The following is a 22,118-nucleotide window of genomic DNA, read 5'->3' on the forward strand; positions in this document are numbered from 1 at the left end:
GTTTAAATTGCCCGCTGTGTCCGGACTCTGCACTTCAAAAACGTTGGTTCCGGGGTTGGGGACCACAATAACAGTTGCGCAAATGTTTGTACTGAGTGGAACAATTCATCGAGACGTAATTTAAGTGTAGATTTCAATCAGCTGTTGTGTTTTGACTACAAAAGGTAAGATTTACTATTAAAAATATCAATGTGATATTAAAACTGTTCCTACAACTCCTATTTGTCACTCATTTGCGTTTTTATAGGGCTAGCAGAAAGAGCTAACAAGAAAAAACACCTAAAATATGATTTAAATAAAGCTTTTTTATTGTGAATAATCTAGTCTTCACTTAACATTTTGTTTAATTCATTAATATTTAGCTATTTATCAATTAAAAGGTTTTTGGACATGACCAACGTTTAGATTTAGATTTATTGAACTACAGTACATTCCTCCGGGCTAGCTTTTCGTTAAATTACAAGTTTTGCGGTTTCAGGGTTTAGAACTCTTTCTTAATGATTAAGAATTAATTTGTTTAAAAAGATGGAATGACTGAACCTCAGAAATCTTCCACAACTTTTTTGTGGGTTTTGTTTTGTCGGAACCTTCTGTTTTATTCCTCTCGATTCGCCAATATTTCTTACCCCTTAGCTTGACAATAACTTTTGAATTTATTACATATATTTTATTTTACAGTAAAGTGATGCATTTGTTTTCACTCAAGAGACAATTATTGAATTAGTGAATAAATTAAAGTTAAATTGTAGATAGATGATTATTCCTGTGAGATTTGTTCCCATTAGAACCACAAGAGGGACAACTTTAAAACAGTACTTCTTCTACTGGTATGACGTTTATGAAACAAAAAATTACTTTTTCATGGTGCTAATTTTGGATATATTTATGTATGCTCACGTGTTTTTTGGAGGCCAGTCTAAATTAGTCCCCATCATCCAGGAAATTGAATTTGAAGTGGTTTGACCTCAACTTTGGTTTGAGTTTTTTTGTTTAATAAACTTTTCAAAAGAAAAAAAATCATCAGCATTTCTTTACTTCCTGTTTGTGTCCTAGGTTGATTGTTTTCTTTATTTTCTTTTTTACTATTTAAATCAATTAGTGAGAGACGTGACTTAAAAAATAACCTGAACGTTTTTAAGATATTTTAGAAAAATATGACAAATTGCATATCAAAAAACATTTTAGTATACTAATTTGCTGTAGGTGAGAAATTGTAATATTTTGTAATAGTAGTTGCAACAGCTGATCGTTAAATGAATACAATGCAGCTGATTTTAAAAGCCTTTCAGCAAAAAATCTAACTTTAAAAGAAGGACCAAAACTGACGATACAACACAGCCTTTCATAGCTGTCCATGTAAGAGAATATTTGTTACTTGTCTTCCTGAGTGGACTGGCCTCTGAGAAAGAGTCTCTGCTCTCCTCAGCCTCATCACCATGTCTGGGGGTCCAGCCGTGAGGATTAGCATCGAATCTTCCTGTGAAAAGCAAGTGCAGGAGGTCGCTTTAGATGGGACAGAAACATACGTACCTCCTCTGTCCATGTCCCAAAACCTGGCAAAACTAGCACAAAGAATTGATTTCAGCCAGGGGTCCGATTCTGAGGAGGACGGGGCGGAGGGGGAGAGCAGGGACCGAGAGTGGAGCAAGCAGGAGCCAGAGGAAGAGGAAGGTAACTGTGTTTTTATTGTCGCGCACAACCATTTTTTTCCTGTGACTTTAATTTAGGTGTTACCAAGAACACATTTCTCATGTGCTCCAGTGGAGACGTTTTCAGCAGAAACACCTCCTTCAGTGCTGAACTCTGGAGTCACAGCAGGTGGTTGCGTCTTGTTGCAGGGGCGGTGAAGTTTCAGCCGTCTCTTTGGCCCTGGGACTCGGTGCGTAACAATCTGCGCAGCGCTCTCACGGAGATGTGTGTTCTCCACGATGTGCTCAGTGTGGTGAAGGAGAAGAAGTACATGGCTTTAGACCCGGTGTCTCATGATCCCTCTGCTGTTAAGGTGAGTCAGCGACGAGTCCACAGTTAAATGTTAAGAGTCTTGATTCTGAGGAGGATCTCTGTTTGCTGCCGCAGACACCGCAGGTGTTTCAGCTCATCAGTAAGAAGAAGTCTCTGGGCACAGCAGCTCAGATTCTCCTGAAAGGAGCCGAGAGGCTCAGTAAGTCCGTTGCGGAGAACCAAGAGAACCGGCGGCAGCGTGACTTTAACTCAGAGCTGCTTCGACTTCGCTCGCAGTGGAAACTGCGCAAAGTTGGCGACAAAATCCTGGGAGACCTGAGCTACCGGAGCGCCGGTGAGTTTGCCGCTCATCAGTCAGATTTCTAGTCCATTTCACCAATTAATACTCCATATGATCACATTTGCTCATACAGGTTCACTTTTTCCTCATCATGGCACATTTGAAGTGATTAAAAACACTGACATTCATCTGGACAAGAAGATCCCAGAGGATTACTGCCCTCTGGATGTCCAGATCCCAAGTGACCTGGAAGGATCAGCTTATATCAAGGTAAGAAAAAAAAAACTCATTGTTTGTGGGTTGTGCAATTAGTTAGACAAGTTTCTTTAGGTATCCATCCAGAAACAAGCTCCTGACATCGGAGATCTAGGAACCGTAAATCTGTTCAGGAGACTCCAAAAGAACAAATCTGGTGGGTTCCATCACAGAAAAACACACACGTCCAGAACTTTAGAGTAAGTTGACGAGTTCCTGTCCTTTTCGGTCACTCAGGTACGCAGCCGTGGCACGTCAAACTGGAGGCGGCGCAGAACGTTCTGCTCTGTAAGGAGATCTTTGCTCAGCTGTCCAGAGAAGCGGTCCAGATCAAATCACAGATCCCTCACATTGTTGTGAAGAACCAGATCATCTCGCAGCCGTTTCCAGGTGATGACCTCTGTGTTCAGCTCGATGGGATGGAGCGAGTGTCTGAGCAGGCTTAGCGTTTGAAACGGTTGCTTAACGCTTCAAGACTATCACTTACAATTACATTGAATAAAAGAGGGACATTTGATTTGTCAACTATTCATACTTTTTAGTAAATATTTAAAGAATTCTGCACTTTTTAAAGTGTCATTTAAGGCTTTCCCCTCCTGAGAAAAAGAAAATTCAGTTTAAGGTTGTCCAACTGGGATTTGACGCCTTTCTGAACAGCACCCCCCCCCACCCCACCCCACCCCCACCCCAGTTTAAATTGGCCTTCATTTATGTCAAAGTGTTTGACTTAAGAAATCCATACTTTTGGACATTTAAATGGAAATCAATAGAGTTCTACTAAGTTGCGTTTTAAGACAAAATGTTTTTAACAATCAGCTCTCCTATGAAACTTTTATGAACGAGTAATGATCTCAAATAATTTTAACAAACTAACAGCTGGTAGGTCAGTTTAGGCCTCGTCTATGTCGACAACTAGTCTTTTTTTGATTTTTTTTTTTTTTTTTTTTTTTTTTGATGGACGGACCAAAAAGTAATTCACATGACAGAAACAAGAATGAGAGCAGTCATGTGGAAGCATATCAGCATCCTGCCTTGCATGGCTGCAAGAACACAGGCATTCCCTTCATGTTGGATCATGTTTCGAGTCAGTTTGTGCACCTGAAGAGGCGAAAGGTCAGACTGTGGTGAGGAGGAGTGCTTTGAGGCAAACTCTGTGTGTGTTAGAGAAGCTCGGGTAGTTGGTAGAAAAGCAAACAAGCTCAAAACTTTAACTCAACTCTGCAGGCCTGCAGCTCTCCATCTCACTGTGCCACTCCACGGGAGACAAGAAAAACAGCCGCTCCTCCCCAGAGAAACCCAAACCAGACGACCATCTTTATGTGCTGGAGCACAACCTACATCAAATGATGAGAGAGGTCGGCTTTTCCCCTCACTCTCCTCCTATTTGAGAGCTTTCAGGCTCACCCTGAAAATGAGGCTTCTATAAATCTGTTTTTTCTCTCCTATAGTTCCACAAGCAGCAGCTGAGCTCTGTGGTCATGCCGCATCCCGCCACCGCCCCGTTCGGCCACAAACGCATGCGCCTGGCAGGGCCACTGGCCTACGACAAGGCCGAGATCTCCAGCCTGCAGCACAACGAAGGTTTACTGGAGAAGATCATCCGACAGGCTAAACACATATTCCTGCGCAGCAGGTGCCCCAACCGCACTACCACACCTGCCCAGCAGGAGGCCTAAGTGACCTTTAGCCTGGAGTTTATCACACGAAGAAGTTCCAAAAGTAAAGAAAGAGATCTATACTAATCCACAACGCAAGGAAATAAACACAAAGACTACGAGGGAAAAAAATGGATATTTTATAGATCCAACATTAGGCCTGCATATATAACTGATGGCAGGTTCGAGTCCCAGCTGGGACCTTTGTGTGGAGTTTGCATGTTTTCCATGTGCATGTGTGGGTTTTATCCAGCTTCCTCCCACAGTCTAAAAACATACTTCATAGGTTGGTTGGTGATTCTGATTCATGTCTGTGTAAGCCGGTGACGTGTCGCCACTTTTGCCCTGAAGGGCTGGGATTGGCTGCAGCAACCCCATCACAGAAAAAAAAGGCATTTTATAGTAGAAGGTGGTTGATGTGAGGTTGACACAAATAAATGCGAGAACAGTTTCAGAATCCTGTGCTCTACCAGGACCGCACGCACCATCGACAGTTTGGCAAGTCGGATCGAAGACCCTCAGATCCAGGCCCACTGGTCCAACATCAACGACGTGTACGAGTCCAGCGTGAAGGTTCTCATCACCTCACAGGGTTACGAGCAGATCTGCAAGTAGGTGGATGCATCCGTTTCAAAGTGGCCGAGTCACTCCTCCGCGCACTCATGTCACTCCTACATGTTGTTCAGATCCATCCAGCTGCAGCTCAACATCGGGGTGAAGCAGATCCGGGTGGTGCACAGAGACGGGCGCGTCATCACGCTCTCACACCAGGAGCAGGAGCTGCAGGACTTCCTCCTCTCACAGGTGCCCCTGCGGATGAATTTGCAGGTGTTGTCGTCTTCTGTCTTTGCTTGAACGGTGCCTTCCCCTCACAGATGTCGCAGCATCAGGTTCACGCAGTGCAGCAGCTGGCCAAAGTGATGGGCTGGCACGTCCTCAGCTTCAGTAACCACGTCGGCCTCGGTCCAGTCGAGAGCATTGGAAACGCATCCGCCATCACGGTCGCTTCTCCCAACGGAGAGTTCGCCATTTCAGGTGAGACTGTCCTGAGAAGCGTCTCTGCGTATGAGAGCGAGGAAAATATTCCTGCAGATGATAAAATGAGACGACTGACAGTTGGGCAGAAGTGCAGGTCAAAGACATCTAATCTACTCCCAGATAAGAGAGAATAAGAGAACAGAGGACAAGTCGACACAGGCTGGAGGTCTGATCCTTCAGACAGATATCGAGATTAGATCCGATCCAGTGAAGGAAGAAATGAACCGCCGTTGAAGGTTTTAACACGTGACTCCGAGATACAGCAGATAAGTTTCTTAATGAATTGCAGACCAAAGATGACGGTTGGTGCTTGTGTGCGCTGCAGAAACACACAATAAATATTCTGGACACGAGCAGAGATCAGTCGATGACGCTGTTGTGGTTTTACTGCCTCGTTTTGTGATACTATTGTAAAAAAAGACAATGTTTAACTGTTTTAGAATAGTGTTGCTCAGAGAATTTCTGCTTGAAATTGATGAGCAAAGTAAATAAAAATTAAACTTCAGAATTTTTTTCACAGGGTTTTATTTTTTCCCCCACATTTTCCAACCTTATTTTAATAACTTAGTCCACAAAATTATTTACATAAGTCAAAGTTTGCAAAAAGGTAAAAGTTTCAAGAATGAATGAAAGTCTTTGCACTTTGAAGACGTCTCTTCTGTCGTTCTTCTAATTCCTGTCCGTCTGGAAAGTTCTTCCATCCACAGAAGAATCAGAACCATCAAATTCTTGATCGCTCCTCTGCAGTCGTGGTGATTCTGACCGCCTTCCATTTTTAGGACGATGGCTCCGCTCTGCTCTATTGGACCTTGAAGGCTTCCTTAGAGATCAGACTTTATGCCGGCCTTTGGATTCCTCACCAAAACTCTAAGATATAGAAACATCTCAGCAACGATCAAGGGAAACGGCTCACAGAGCTTCATTCCAAAGGCTGGAAGAACTTATGTGCAGAAGAATCAGAACTTCCTCTTTATCTCAAACCATACAGTCCACTTTGTTCCTGTCAACTTTAAGAACTTCTTACCAGAGTAGAGAGAACAAGAGAACAGAGGACAAGTTGACACAGGCTGGAGGTCTGATCCTTCAGACGAATGTCAGGAATTCTGTGTATCGACATAAATCCGCGTAGCGAACAACCCTGGACGTTTTCTTCACACATTAACTGTCTCCTTTCAGAAGAAAAGACTAATCCAGATGTTTCTTTGTGTCACGTTTAGTGCGCAACGGGCCGGAGAGCGGCTGCAAGGTTCTGGTCCAGTTCCCCCGCAGCCAGTCCAAAGAGCTGCCCAAAAGCGACGTGATCCAGGACTCCAAGTGGAGCCACCTCAGAGGACCACACAAGGAGGTGCACTGGAGCAAGATGGAGGGACGCAACTTCGTCTACAAGATGGAGCTCCTCATGGCCGCGCTGACTCCGTGTCCATAAAAACATCGCAGAAAAAAAACGTTTCTGTGCAGATCTGTAAACGGCTCGTTTTGAACACTTCATAAAGTTCTGCTGAGACTGACGTGTGGATTGTCTGAACCATCAGTTTTAGGGTGGAAATCTTTGACAGAACACGAACACTAGCAAATCATTTTATGTCAACATCAGTTTGTTCATTTTTTTACAACAAATACTCAGGTGTTTGTCAGTGTCGCATGTTTACAGGCCTTCCAGAAAGCAGCATCAGTCAACAGGCTGGATGAAGTCGTCGCTCTACTTAAAATCTAAACCATTAAAAACAAAAAGTAAAATCAGACAAAGGTCCTCCCTGTTTTCCTTCAGCTCTGATGCACAGGTTGAGTTTCAAGCCTTTGTAGCTCCGTTTCATCCTTTTCTGAATGAAAGGAAAAGTGGTTTAAAACACGAGTCATTCGACCATGAAAAAAGTTAAAAATGAGACCAGGAGAGCTCTACTTCCAAAAACGACCCCCCCAGCTTACCTGGCATCCGCCTCCTCTGCCTCCACGCCTTTACCTTCATGCAGGCTTTGTGCAGGAGCCATGTGACCAGCATGAGCAGCGCCGCCACCACGCCCAGAGCTAAAGCGGTGATGGACAGGTACTGCAGGTCCTCATACAGCACCTCTGTGGGGGGGGGGAACGGTCCAGATGGATTCATTCTAAACTTGTTCTATTATGGATCTACAGTCATGTACATCTATACATCACATACCATTTGTGAGAATCTTCCTGGAAAAAGAACAATTCTGGTCTTACCCAATTTAGTCAAGGACGCCAATGTGACATTTCCACCCAAAGACCTAAATATTCATCATTCAGTGAATAAATAACTTTAATATTTTCTATGGAGCATAAAATAAAGCAGGAAGTTAGTATGCATTTATTAAAAATAGCCTAAAATTAGTGATCGCAACTGACGGTTAACTTGTGAATATAAACTTTTTTCAAATCGGTTTCCCTTTTTTTTCTCAAGTAAACCTTTTGTTCAAATAGTTTCCATTTTTAAACTGCGTTCACACCAGATGCGATTTGCGCGTCGAGATTCAATGTTAAGTCAATGTACAGATGCGCTCTGGTTGGCTGACGCGGCGGCGTTCACTGTGCCGGCCCACGGGTGGTTGGCTGCCCGGCAGTCATAGCAGCCGCAATGGATTAAGCTCCACAGGGTTATGATGTTTATCTTATTTTCATCAAGACAATGAAAAGTCCCCCCAGTTATGTTTTTATTTGTCCTCTTTTGGGTTAATGCTCAAACTACGCCACAGACGGAAGTAACGTGTAAACCTACAACACAGCTTCATAGCATGGGTTCCCATGATGACATCATCATCCACCAAGATGTCCACCAAAGTGGAGTAAAGCCTCTGGAGGGGCCACTCAAGCTTCTCCACCTGTAATCTGATGGACAGGTCTGGGTTTGGCGGTTGTCAAGAGAAACTGTCTTTCTTCAACTTCAACGGAGTGAAGTGTGGTTGAAGGACGTGTTTTGGTGTACAGATGGTTTTCGGGAGTTTGGTTTGGGTCTATAATTCTAGTAAAAGAAATGGTGACTGTTTCAGCGCAACAAAAGACTTTGGACAATTGCATGTTCCAATGATCCAAGTGGTCGACTCTTCTCATGATCTGTTCTGGATGAGCTGCTGCTCATCTAGAACCATCAACGCAATAGGAACCTGCAAGTCTAAACCTTCAGATCAGAAGTTGACTGCCTTCCTCTACACCACAGCCCCTCAACCAGGTGGGGCTGTGTATGCAAAGACACGCCACAGCTCGCCAACATCAACAAACATCCGTTTATGTCTGCAGTCTATTCGAGTCACGTCCAGAAGATGCTAAACTTCAGATAGACACCTTTGGTGTTTATGATAGATTGCCGATCATAAATCGTGACTTATCTTTGCTTATACCACGGCCCGGGTGACGTTTGAGCCCATTTTGCAGTCTGACTTCAGAAAAGCACAGCGAGAAAGGTCAGACAGCGGCTGCTTGGAGCGTCTTTGCTGTTTAAACCCAAAACAAGTCTCACAGGAAGTCCTTATGCGACTTCTGATGATGTGAAAATAAAGTCTCACCGTTCACTTTCAGGACAAAGCCCACATCCTTGCTGCTTCCTGCCTCCTCGGTGACGGTGAGTAGATAGAACCCAGTGTCCTGCAGCCGCAGGTCCAACAGAACCATGGAGCCATTTTCGTAGGCCTTTACCCTGCTGCTGTAATCTGCTGTCAGATTGGTGTCCCCCCCAGGCTGCCAAATCCCTATGAAGCGGCTCTCCGCTCCCGACATGAAGGTCCATTGTACTGTGGGGACACCAGTAGAAGACACATCCACCGAGAAGAGCGCGTCCTCCTGGACCGACCTGCTGAGGTTCCTCTGCGCAGAACGGATGGAAATGCATCCGGCTGACGGAGAGATGAGGGAAGAGGTCAACACGCAGACCGGAACAGCAAACCACAACTCATTACAGCTCATTTCTTTGAAATTCCACCACAGCTCTGCTGCCACTTTGCCGTAGGGCCCTGGTTGAAATCGAGAAACCCGTCTAACCTGTTTAAAGTCCCTGTGAGCGGCCTTTACAACCCTTCATGTGATCTTTTCACATGATTGGATCTGGTTCTGCCAGCCGTGTTTGCTTAACAAAACGCAGCTTAAGATATTTAGACGAGAATACCTGAAAGACTGTCACGGGCGTGATGAAGCACGGAAACATGTACTCGAACTTCTTTCAATCTCTTGCTGCCCTTTGTCTTCTTAATCTGAGATCACCCCCCACCCCCCGGTCTGCTGACAGGCAAATCTAGTCTTGTTGTCCTGAGAGCCTGCTTTGTGTTTCCCTCTCCGGTTTGCAGTCTGTGCTGAGAGGCTGGACCCTAATCCTATGCATTGAGCTCTAAACAAATATAGGATTGCCATGAAGCGCTCAGTCACAGACAAAGGCAGGCAGAGACTGCGTTGGAGAAACTCACCTATGTGGCACATATATGTGATACTGAGAAACACGGCCACATTTTGTACATTCCAGAGCTGGAAATGCCTCATTAGAATCGCCGATCCATCTGTTGAACATCAGCAGAAAAATCTCCTCCAGGTTATTTCACATTGTGTGGTCTGTGTCCTTCGGTCCTCATGCCGTCTTCACTTTGCCTTTCCAGGGAAACCGAAGTCACCGAAGCGCCTTCCTCGTCTTGTTAGCGGTGCTTCTCACAGCAAGGCGAGTCGCTGCCGATCAGCCCCCACCTATCAGACAGGTTCAGTCAGGACACGCCCCTCAGAGAGACTCGCACCTGTAGCAACGGAGACCTCAGACCCTCACCTGTGCTCTCCACAGACAGACTCAAAATGAAAGCAGCGGGCTGAGTCACCTGGAATTTATCCCGTCACTCACCAGTAGAACGCGTCCAACAGGAAGTAGACCTTCATGCATTTACCTGGACAAACGAAACAACCAGCAATTAAAGACTTACTTACACGGTTCTGGTTCTGGGTTACAGCCTAAGGATTCTTAATTCTGTCTGAAACAAGTTATGAACCGGAAAATGAAATAAAATGGTTATGGTAGAACAGGGGGGGGGGGGGGGGGGGGGGGGTTTACAAGTTCGCTTCCTTCCACTTCCTTTCAAGCAACATTTATTAATATGTCTAATTATCCTAAGTTTGATACGTCATTGTATGAATGTTTTGTGTATTATTCTTATTTGATTGCTTGAAATAAACCATTTCAAATCAAAATACATGATCAAGTCGTGATAATGAAACAAAAGTTTAGCTTTAAAGTAAAATCTTTACATCTGCAGCTTTTTCAACTTAAAAACTTTAAACTTCATCGAATGTTCTTAGATTCTGCTGAACCAAGACAATCAGACAAACACATTAGGGCTGCACGATGTGAGGAAAACCCGCGATTTAGCAAAACAACCAAAAATTATCATTTCCATTGCACTGTTACAGTTTATTTTAAATAAGAGTCACCATACCTTAAATTATTCTCCAAATGACCCTCGTCTACGTAGGAGGCGAGCATCTAACATAAAGGGGCTCCGTCTGATTGGTCAAATGTTTAAAGGAAATTATTTGCCGTAAGATTGTTTTTACACATGTAAGGTAACTATTGCAATTTTCGCTGTCTCTTGCGATATGCGCATTGCACAGCTTGATATTGCGATGACGATAAATTAGCGATTTATGGTGCAGGCCTACAACACATTTTCCTTTACACAAAAAAACAGAACCACACATTTTACTAACTACTTAAGCTAAATATCCTGCTATATCTGCAGTGGTCTAAAGGACAAACTTTGAGTTTGTCTGGATGTTTAACTTTGCATCAGTTTCTCTTTCACAAACCCCATTTTTATGTGGAAAGCTACTTTAAAATAATGTTCTTAACCCTTGATGTCTCTCTGAATATAACATTGACATTTAACGGACACTTGGACCCGAAGTCATTCACTGTTTTTGTAACAACTGAACAGAATCCGCTAGTTTTCCAAAATGAAAACTCGTGATATTAGTGATCAATATTGCGATGATTCTATAACTTGCGATACAAGAACAAATAGCAGAATAACTAAATACATAGTTTCCATTTCACTGCAACACTTTAATTTAAATGAGAGTCAACATAAGTTCAATTATATTCCAAATGACCCTCGTCTACATAGGAGGCGAGTATCTCACATAAAAGCGCCAACTCATATCAAACGCAAAAAGGGATTTTTTTTTTATTCGTTAAATTCTTCAAGCTGCCTTAAGATAGTTTTAGCTCATTTAAGGTAACCATTTATCGCAACTTATCGCAGTTTTTTGCAATATGCATATTGCACAGCTTAATATCGCAATAACGATAAATTTGCAATTTATTGTGCAGGCAAAATTCTTTCAGTTTAAGAAAAAAAAACCTGAAATAATTGAAGTTAGTCTATGCATTTTTTTTTTCTGTCTGCGGCCTGGTACCAAATGGAAAACGGCCCGGTACCGGTCAGCAGCCGGGGGTTGGGGACCACTGATCTATGGTGCTTGCTTGTCTTCAGGGGTTTAGCATGTCCTCAAAAGTAAACTTCTAAACAAAAAGAGACATAAGTCACTGAATGGCCACAGATTCTCTGTACTCCAAAAAGTTCTGCAGTAAAAAATGTTTTTACAAACAGTGAAGGGCAGGGGCAGCCCTGGACTACATAAAGATGTGACAGATCTTTGAAGTCTTTTAGAAGAAAGTAAGAATTTGTTTGTGGTAGTAGAGAACAGAAATAAAGGAGCATGAGGTTGTGAAGATTGGATTTAGTTTATTAACTGAAACTTTATAAATTAAATTTAATACATTTTGGTGAAACCTCAATGTCACATCCAAGACACACTGATAAAAGGCTTCTTATGTTTCTAGAATAGATTCTTTCAAACATTTAGAAACATTAAGGAAGAAATGACATCAAAACAATTCGATAATCATGATTGATTAACAACAACTTTTGTTTATTGTAGTGCTACACTAGCGTAAGCTTCAGCAATTGATATCTAAGTTTTACTCATATAAGACTGAAGTCTTATTAGCCACATGATTGATTTTGAACACATAATCAGGGGAGAGCGCGGACGCAGTCCCCCACTACCAGAAATTATGCAGTCGAGATTCCCACATTTGGGGAATTCGCAAAGGTCAGCACAGCCTCAGTGCAATGGCTGAGCCTCACCTTGGGTGAACCACCTTCATGATCATGGTATCTCCCCTGCCAGGTAAGTATGAGTTGTTCATGTCACACCCACACACCACTTTCACACACACACTGTGCAGCTTTAAGGTCCTTTCAAACTCCTCATACTGACTTAACCACACACTTCAGGATACACATTCAACACTGTGCTACACAAACACACCCGCAAACGATAAACTAACATATTAAACATTGAACGTCGATTAAAAAAAAATTCCCATGATGCACTGCTGTGACTGAACAACAAAAGCTAACTGATCGCCACAAAGTTCCATTCATTAACTGTCCTTTGGGCAATTCTCGCAGAGTTCAAAGAGAAAAGTCGGAATTAAATAAGACCAATCAACTGTATGAGTCATAATGTGTCGATAAATAAACACAAATAAAACTAAAAATCAACAGAAAACATACAAATCCGACGTTTTTCTCTGCTAACACTTAAGCGCTTCCTGTTTCCTTGTTTCCTGCTGACTAAAACATCCTGCTGCCACCTACTGTTCTGGCATGATAATTACACCACTGTTTAAACTGACGGATACACCAAAGTTTATAATAAAACCAAGAATTCACAATAACGGAAAACTGGTAGGATGAATTAAAGTTTGTTCATTAAATTAAATATATATTAATGTTCACTGTATGTGCTCGACACAACTGACCAAGCCCTGCTGCTCTCTAGTGGACAAAGTAACTAACTGCAATGTTTTTCAACAAAACAACAGATGGAAATCCTCCAGTGATTCTGAAAATGGTTCACAATGACCACGTCAGAAAAGACATCTAAAACTGCTGGACATAAAGGACAAGGACAGGTCATTCCATTCAATGCAAAGGTTTCTGGACTACCTTGTCACTGCTAAAGGCGTGAACTGTGTCAGATCCTTGGGATGGCAGGTTACTAAAGGTGCTTCTGTTGGTAGTTCTCTGTTCTCGCTTCCCCTCTTACAGCTCTGTGTAGCCCAGCAGTTCCATTTTTGTGGTCAGATGAAATGCTGTCAACACGGTAAAAACACATCAACATCACAGCACATGTACAGAGTGTCTTTGTTATCAGCTCCTGATTTTTCATTCCATTTCAGTTGGAGGCTGATGCCGTTGGAACAAAGATCGAAAAAATAAATGTGTTTAAGTGAAAGTATGGATTTGTGTTTGCTGAGTTCAAAAAACTAAAACCAAAATACTTGCGTCCCTGGGTGGGCTCGAACCACCAACCTTTCGGTTAACAGCCGAACGCGCTAACCGATTGCGCCACAGAGACCCCTGAGCCATTGTGCTCCTACCCTATGACTGATATCTATGAGAGACCACGGCTCTTTTGGCTTAAGTTTGGATCATCAATGTTTCCAAGGTCATCACAATTGCAATGCACGTTGATGGGAGAACTGGATTTACATAACTGCTAAGTTTAACAACCAATTGAAAGAATTCTTGCTATAATATGTACACAAGACATTAATCACAAGCTTACTGATCATTCAAATAAGTTATCTTTGAACACATGATCAGGGGAGAGCGCGGACGCAGTCCCCCACTACCAGAAATTATGCAGTCGAGATTCCCACATTTGGGGAATTCGCAAAGGTCAGCACAGCCTCAGTGCAATGGCTGAGCCTCACCTTGGGTGAACCACCTTCATGATCATGGTATCTCCCCTGCCAGGTAAGTATGAGTTGTTCATGTCACACCCACACACCACTTTCACACACACACTGTGCAGCTTTAAGGTCCTTACACACTCCTCAAACTGACTTAACCACACACTTCAGGACACACATTCAACACGGTGCTACACAAACACATCTGCAAATGATAAAGTAACATCTTTAACATCGATCGTCGGTTCTAACAAAAAATAAAATACCCATGATGCACTGCTGTGACTGGACAACAAAAGCTAACTGTTGATCACAAAGTTTCATTAATTTATTCACCATAAGGCGATTTTCAGAGATTTAAAAAATAAGGGGGAATTTGACAAAATCCATAAACTGATTGAATTGTAATATGTTCATAAAAGCAACACAACTACAACTAAAATCAATGAAAACATACAAACCAGACGTTTTTTTTGCTAACAATGAACTACTTCCCCTTCTTTTGTATCCTGCTGACTAGAACATCAAAGCTCTGCTGCTGCCCCCCACTGGCCTGGAATGCGAACTGCAAATGTATACAGTTTGACGCCAAAGCTCAAAACAAAACCAAGTTTTCCCAACATCTAAAGTCTGGGGCGTTGAATAAATATTGCCGCCTTCGCCATATCCCCTCAGGGGTCGCCACAATGAATCAACTTTCATTGATCTGCACATTTGGTTTTGCAGATCTGTGCACAAAAAGCACTGTCACCTTGGCGCCCTCTAGTGGACAACATAACTAACTACATATTTTACGGTGAAATAAATAAGAACACAGATTTTAAAAAGTCTCAACTTTCAAGTCCTGTGTCACTCCACTGTCATAAGGCACAATGCTGCTTGTTGGCCAGAAGCAAACGTACACTAGCTATATTTCTCATTACAATGATTGTATATCCAAGGCAAAAACCACTATTTTCTCTGGTTTAGTAAAGTCCTCAGAAGGAAAATCACTTTTCACTACTCTAAAAAACAACACACACACACACACACTTGTACTCGTCAGGTTTTTGCAACATTTTGGCTTCATTTTTAACATCTAAAATTGAGAATATCCATTAGCAACCTAAGCCTTCATTAAATCCAAATTCAGTCCCCGCTGCTCTAATTCCCCCATTTTGCCCATTTTCTGCTTTTAACTTCCTCATCAGTTGATCAAATTAGTGAACTTTTCCAAAAATCCAATACCTCATTCATGCGCCCCTCAAGACAGTTCCCACTGGTCTGACATCAGCAGTAGCCACCTATTAAAAAAAATCCTGGTTCTCTCCTTCACTGCCCACATCAATAACATCACTCGCTCCGGTTACTTCCATCATTGCAACATTTGTCGTGTCTGTCCCTCTCCCACATTGACACTCTATATAAATTCTATATGGCTCAGCCCTACATGCAGCATGTTCACATTAATTAAAAAAAAAAAATCAGTTTCACTGAAACCTCAGGGAAGCAGAGCTCCGTTTAGTGCAGCTTAGCAATCTTTTTTTCTGAGAAACAAACCTTTTAAAAAACCTCACCAGTGAAAGATGAATTTAGATTGATGGACAAGAATCACACCGCGCAGCATCATCTCATTGGTTAGGTTAGTGATGTCCGTTGATTCCTGTTCGTCCCTGGACAGTCATCAGATGTTTCACTCTCAAGTTTGGGTTTTTCAAAAACACCTGAGGAATAAAGGAAAACAATATTAAATTGTGAAATGAATGTTTAACTGTTTGAGAGGAAGAAAAAAGGACATACTGCATTGGCCGGGAATCGAACCCGGGCCTCCCGCGTGGCAGGCGAGAATTCTACCACTGAACCACCAATGCATGGGAGACCCAGTGAAAATGAAAGGTTAATATCTTTGTGACATCCTAGCCATGGAGAATTTTATTCATTATCTGTGTATGTTTATCGAAGGGAGAAATAAAAAACATACAGGGGAGTGCATTCTCCATTTGCTCAGCAATCTTCAAACATGTCATAAATGTCAGCCACACACTGAGTGACATTGAAGGAAAATTATTTTCGTATCGAAAATACAACAGTATTGTATTTATAACTGTCAAATAATATCTAACAATCTCAAGCATTCTACACAAACGCGCAACAGGCTATTAATGAGAAAAACACCTGGAATGTGTTAATTAAATTTATCAATTAAAAGTCAATCTTCTGTATTAAAACTCAAAGACTTGTTCCTGATAGATTTATACACATTTTAACATCATTCAAACATAATTCCTCTTCCTCTTCGAATTAAACCAATTGAAAAATAGAATTAATGTATAACTATGAATACAGAATACTAATATGCAGTTGAGGCTTAACATTATTTTTCATTCAACAGCTATAGGGGGGAGGTGCACCGTTCCTGGAGATACTGCAATACCAGGTCGATGCGTGGAGTGGACGGAGCAAGCCCCTATTCCATCTCCCTGTTCCAAAAATCAATTTAATATATGGTCCCCGGGTAGGGGACGTATCAGATATTAAACTGATAAGAACAGATACTACACTTGATCTTAGCCAAAAGGCCGAGAAGCGATACCGACCACTGAGCAGAGGAAACCAAGTCATTCTGCTTTCTACAAATCTACCTCAAGGTTCTACAGTGACCAAATAAACATAAAATCCATCTTTCTATAACTTAAACCAACAAATAATATTTATTGTGCAACATGAATAGATCGGTAAGCGGTAAAATTTCAAAGAACTAAAGACGTAAAAGAAGCCTTCGTGTTATTTCCGGAACACGTGGTATGATCTAGTCCTATTGGAAGACGAGTAGCAAAAACAACATAAAACAACCATTTTAAGAAAATCTTTATAAATATTCCATCTCACGTAATTAATTCCAGGCTCAACCGAATCTCTTCTGTGTAATTGACTAGATAAAAATCGATGCTAGCCATTAAAATTTCGAAGTCTTCTTTCAATGCGGTTTTGTAACAAACACAAGAACCACACGCCCTCTAGCGAAACAAAGGTGGAAATACAGCCTCTTTTCTGCTAAGTCTGAAATCCATCCGCCAAAGACCAATTTACGCGGGTTGTTTTCAGACCTACAATTTTAAATGTGTATGATTGTTGAGGAAAACCCAAAGCTCGACATTAATTTTTAACTTGGAAAATAAAATAACCAGTAAATTTTACAACGGTACAAATTAGTACAGGTTAAAAAGAACAGCACCAGAAAAAATATAGCTTTATTTTAGGCCAGCACATAATGCCTCACTTCACGTCTGTACGTCTAAAAATGGGGTATAATTTGAAAATAAAATACACATTGTCACAACTTGCAAAGCAAACCCACGAACAATTTCCACCAACATAAAATTGTGATTGTTGGAACTTTTCGACATAAAAAGTCGTTAATTACTGCTCACTCGCTTGATTAGGCCAAGGTCCATATTATATTAACTTTGAGACGTGAAACAAACATTCGCGTTCATATCATTAAAACCCAAAACATTACACAAAATAGAAACGTTAGAAGAAAGCTTGGAAAAAAAGACGTACTTTACCCATTTTACCGTCGATGTCTTCTGCAGAAAAGTTAAAATCCACGCGACTCGAAACGACGAGCTTATTAAGCTGCACGTGCGCAGACTGCAGACAAGTGACCCTTAAAGGTGCCAGCTTCACCTATTACCAATTAACAAAAAAGTACTATTCAAGTTTGGAAAAGTGTCGCTTTATGTCCTGTAGGTATTTTTGTCTCGAAAACTTGATTTTCGCTAAAGCATTTTCATAAAAAAAAAACTTGATTTTTATCAACCTGAAAAAATATAAAAACACAAACATAAAATATCTGCGTCACTTTGTTTAGCTTTGCAAAGACACGTCTAAAGTATCAACTATAATTACTAAAACTAAACTTAGATGAAACTATTTCCAGAAATGACTTTATAAGAAGCTGCTTGAAGAAACACGTGGAAATACATGCAGGCGAATTGAATGTTTAATTATTATTTTATGATTTCTTTTTGACTTTATCATTTTAGAAACACGTAGCTGAACTTTTTTTTGAAACAAGAGAAAATGTTCGCCTCTGAATAAGTAATTTCACCCCCATTTAAACCTTTTTATGTTTAAATCTGTTCTCTATCCTCCTGAGATCCGGCCCATTCATTACGTCCATTATAATGGACATTTAGTTTACCTGTATATTTCTAAGGAATTAGGAGATACCTTTCCAAATCCCAATCTACTCTGTAGAGGACATCCTGGGCTTTCTAGTGATGTGTCATGTGATGAGGTTGCATGCTGGGAACTTTAAGTTTAGTTATGGAAAGGTGAAATGCAAGTCAAATTTTCTGTATCTATCCCTTTTTTTTACCATGATAATTATATATATTCTTGGTCATAAACATGTTAGAAACAATATTTTTAGATCTGAAAACAGTTTCATGTTTTCTGTATTAAAACAGCAGGTATTTAATAAATGTGAAGTGTAGTGGACACCAGGATCATTTTAATGCATTTAATGGCTGCACATTATTTTAGGAGAAAAAAGTGAAGCAGGGATGATTCTAAAACAGACAGTTGAGGGCGATTCAGATTTGGAGCTTTCGAAGGATGAAAAGGATGAGGAGGATGAGGTTCAGGAGAATCTGATGAGTCAGAGAAGGAGCAGCAAAGTCATTGTGCTCTGTGGACCAGGACTAACTTGTACGTTTTGTTTAGTTTCAGGCTATCGTCTTACATTTTATGACCTGGAACATTGTAGTGTTTGTACTATGTTTAAATGGAAAAAAAAGAACTTGTTTTTTTTTTATTAACTTGATTTTATGGGGTTTTCTAAACGTCCATTATAACAGGTTTACACCTGTGCTAGCAGGGCGCCCTGCCTATCAAGATGACCCCAAAGTTTGTGAATACCGGAGTCCAATCCCGTACTTTTTACAGTACATTGATAACATTTTCAAAGATCTGTGTTTGATCTAGTTGTGTTCCAACTAGCAGGGAATCGCACTCCTCAGCCTCCCTGTGAAAGTCTATGCCACAGTACTGGAGAAGAGAGTCCATCGGATAGTCGAACCTCAGATCTAGGAGCAACAGTTCGGTTTCCGTCCTGGTCGTGGAACAGTGGACCAGCTCTACACCCTCTCTAGGGTGCTGGAGGGAATGAGGGAGTTCGCTCATTCAGTCCAGATGTGTTTTGTGGATTTGGAGAAGGCGGTCGTGTCCTGTGGAGGGTGCTATGGGAGTATGGGGTCCGGGGAGCCTTACTGAGGGCTTTCCGGTCTCTGAATGACCGGAGCTAGAGCTTGGTTTATGTAGCTGGCAGTAAGTCAAAGTCAGTCTGTTCCCGGTGCATGTTGGACTCCAGCAGGGATGCTCTTTATCACCGGTTCTGTTCATATTTTCATGGACAGAATTTTTAGGGGACAGGCAGGGGCCGGAGGGGGGTCTGGTTTGGGGACCACAGGATTTCATCTCTGCTCTTTGCAGATGACTTTGTCCTGTTGGCTTAAATCAAGCTGGGACCTCCAGCGTGCGTTAGGGCGGTTTGCAGCCGAGTGTGAAGCGGCTGGGATGAGGGTCAGCACCGCTAAATCTGAGGCCATGGTTCTCCACCGAAGAAAAGGTAGTTTGCCCTCTCTTGGTGGGTGGAGTGTCCCTGCCCCAGGTGGAGAAGTTTAAATATCTTGGAGTCTTGTCCATGAGTAGGGGAAGACAGGAGCGTGAGATTGACAGGTGGAGCAGCGTCCGTAGTTATGTGGTTGATGTACCGTTCTGTTGTGGTGAGGAGAGAGCTGAGCCAATAAGCAAAGCTCTTATTTTACCAGTCGATCTTCCTCTGTAGCAGATGGTCCAAAAGTAACAAAAGAATGATATAGAATTTTATTGTTTTAGAACAAAATTTAATGTTTTTTGGGTGAACATTACTCTAAAGATTTAATCTGCTTCTTTTTTTTGATTTTGCAAATTTCTTTTCACAGAAATATCGTCCTGTTGTCCTCAACATTTGACATTTTGGGAAATTAAAATGTTTTTTTTCATTAAAATTGTAAGGTTTGTTTTTTTTAGGCCCAAATGGGAAATCACACAAAACAGAAATTGTAAGACACTTTTTCCTCGGTTCTCAGGAGGCTATTCCATAGTTGTTCTTCACGTTTGTTCCATCAGTTTATGGTGTTTTCTGTTGATATTTATGCAGAAATGGATGAGGATCTACTTTTCTGCTCTATGAAGTTTGGTTGTTTTACCTGACGCCGTTTTTTAGTGTTTGTATTTGTCAAAAGTTCAAACATTTGTTATTCTGTCCAACAAACAGCAGCTTTTTTCCCAGAAGTTCAACCTCTTTGAAAACATCCAGTTCAAACATCTTCAAAAACATTTCAATTTTTATTTGTTGGAAAAATGTTTATTACTTTGCTTTTAACCATTTTTAATTGTGCAAAAATGCAGTTGAAAACAGCTGCATCCTAAAATCATTTCATTTTTAAATTTAGTTTTTAGTTATTTGGTTTGCAGGTTCTGTGTTTTGCACCATGATCCAAAGGCAGCCAGAAACAAAGAGGGCAGCACAATGGCCCGCTGGCCTGCATGGGATTGTGCAGTTCTGTCCCAGCTCAGCGAGGCCCTTTAAGCCATGTTTCCAGGTGTTCTTACCTGTGAGTGAGGGGGCTAAACAGTATCTGAATGGTTTTGAAAAGAATCCTTTGATGACTCACTGTTAAGACTTCTGCAGGACAGAACAGATGGGAACACCATGGTGAAGGTTTAGTGACAGGTCCACGAGTGTCACACTGAAGAGGATCTAAAGGATCTAGCAGAGGATCTTCTCGTGACCTGGATCTGCTCGTCAAGGGGAGCAGCTGAAGCATCGTGCAGAGGTCAACACTCGGGCTGCAGGAAACCTTCCAGCTCCTCCAGGTGGCAATAGAGGAGGTAAAAGATCCAGCTGGACTAAATAAAAACCTCTCAGTAAACAATCAATTAGGACATTGATCAAGTTTAACATTTGGTACCAATGAAGAGAAAGACGCACACTAATTCCAAACACATAAGTCCTCCTGTTTGTCAAGAATTGATGGTCAACGGTGTGGCTGTGGCTTACTAGGAAGGTCTCAGAGGAAGCAACAGCCTGGAGGGTTTCCACAAAGTGCTGCCACACATGATTCCAGCTCGAACACTCTGTCATGCACAGAAGCACCACATGAAATATTTAAAAATGACATTTCAGAAAAACCCATCACCACACAGGGCCACATGTCCGTCATCAGGTGTACCTGAGGAGCAGCATTGCTCGGTGGAACTCTGGCAGGAGTGCAGTGTGGAGGCAGAGGGCGGGCTTTTTCTGATCTAAAAAGAGTACTGCAGTGATTACAGATGTAACTCCACCTGCTAGAAATACATCATCTATTTTACACAAAGTCCTATGGAAGGATTTGTGTCTCATATTTCAAAATAAAAGTCTACAATGGAAAGGCTTTTTCCTTTTCACAATGTAACTGCATCAATTGGATCATAAATAAAAATCAATCAGCCAAAATGCTTTTTCATTTTCAACAACCCAGTCTTCTCCTATGAGGTTCCGTTTGTGCCAAAACTATGTAAATGTGTTTTTGCGTCCACCATCTATGTATGCTGAACGGGTTTATTGAACATTGGTTCATTTCTATATACTACTAAGCAATATCTTCTGCGTGCCCATGCTTCTTTGATTATTACTTTGTGTTTGTTTTGTGATAAAAACTTTGCATTTATATTTGTTATTATTGTTTCTCCATGTCGTCTTTCTACATCATCAGGAAAATCCTTAGATACCGTTGCTAGTGTCGTTAGGTACGTCGTGTTTTCACATCTTGTCGTTTGTCAAATTTGGCTAAAGTCTTCAGAAAAGTCCTTTGTACGGCCGATAAATTGTTTCCTGTACTTTGTCATTAGCTGTTTGTGTTTCTTTTCAACTATGTTTAACAAACATATTTTTTCGTTCTGTGGTTGAACAGGAAACAATTTACCTGCCATACAAAGGACTTTTCTGACGACTTTGGCCAAATTTGATAACAATCCGATCTGACGATACACAAAAAAAAACTGTGATATAATCAACACGTTCTCAGGTTAGGGATGGCCAAAAAGCAGCAAAACTTGAGGGAGAGCACTGAACCTACCCGGCTAACGGGAGCCGGGTAGGTTCAGTGCTCTC

The 22,118-nt window shown here is 41.6% G+C and overlaps 2 protein-coding genes and 5 non-coding genes across 15 annotated transcripts; 1 reads left to right on the forward strand and 6 right to left on the reverse strand.

Annotated features, from left to right (window-relative positions):
• Positions 1–36: 36 nt before the first annotated feature.
• med17 (mediator complex subunit 17) lies at positions 37–6,698 on the forward strand. The gene is made up of 13 exons (XM_004075183.3): positions 37–164; positions 1,427–1,671; positions 1,839–2,002; positions 2,077–2,296; positions 2,376–2,512; positions 2,573–2,654; positions 2,735–2,887; positions 3,722–3,852; positions 3,946–4,130; positions 4,626–4,763; positions 4,839–4,956; positions 5,028–5,187; positions 6,408–6,698. Exons 2-13 carry the CDS (start codon positions 1,437–1,439, stop codon positions 6,614–6,616), a joined length of 1,932 nt encoding a protein of 643 aa, XP_004075231.1. The 5' UTR covers positions 37–164; positions 1,427–1,436; the 3' UTR covers positions 6,617–6,698.
• vstm5 (V-set and transmembrane domain containing 5) lies at positions 5,699–17,576 on the reverse strand. 9 transcript variants are annotated; one of them, XM_023961653.1, is made up of 8 exons: positions 17,480–17,576; positions 15,493–15,639; positions 13,188–13,333; positions 9,947–10,061; positions 9,600–9,870; positions 8,709–9,035; positions 7,117–7,260; positions 5,699–7,010 (listed from the first exon to the last, which is right to left on the reverse strand). In XM_023961653.1, exons 5-8 carry the CDS (start codon positions 9,670–9,672, stop codon positions 6,955–6,957), a joined length of 600 nt encoding a protein of 199 aa, XP_023817421.1. In that variant the 5' UTR covers positions 9,673–9,870; positions 9,947–10,061; positions 13,188–13,333; positions 15,493–15,639; positions 17,480–17,576; the 3' UTR covers positions 5,699–6,954. The 9 variants fall into 9 exon arrangements, with proteins under 9 accessions (XP_023817421.1, XP_023817420.1, XP_023817422.1 ...); XM_023961652.1 differs by having other exon boundaries at positions 15,476–15,639; XM_023961654.1 differs by lacking the exon at positions 17,480–17,576 and adding an exon at positions 15,716–15,834 and having other exon boundaries at positions 15,476–15,639.
• On the reverse strand, positions 12,208–12,371 carry LOC111948518. The gene has a single exon (XR_002874532.1). It is a non-coding gene; the product is annotated as a U1 spliceosomal RNA (small nuclear RNA).
• trnan-guu lies at positions 13,526–13,599 on the reverse strand. Its single transcript has one exon. It is a non-coding gene; the product is annotated as a tRNA-Asn (tRNA).
• LOC111948519 lies at positions 13,845–14,008 on the reverse strand. The gene has a single exon (XR_002874533.1). It is a non-coding gene; the product is annotated as a U1 spliceosomal RNA (small nuclear RNA).
• On the reverse strand, positions 15,716–15,786 carry trnag-gcc. The gene has a single exon. It is a non-coding gene; the product is annotated as a tRNA-Gly (tRNA).
• Positions 16,316–16,506, reverse strand: LOC111948533. The gene has a single exon (XR_002874546.1). It is a non-coding gene; the product is annotated as a U2 spliceosomal RNA (small nuclear RNA).
• Positions 17,577–22,118: the final 4,542 nt, after the last annotated feature.

Source organism: Oryzias latipes, chromosome 13, assembly GCF_002234675.1.
Source record: "Oryzias latipes chromosome 13, ASM223467v1".
Taxonomy (NCBI): domain Eukaryota; kingdom Metazoa; phylum Chordata; class Actinopteri; order Beloniformes; family Adrianichthyidae; genus Oryzias; species Oryzias latipes.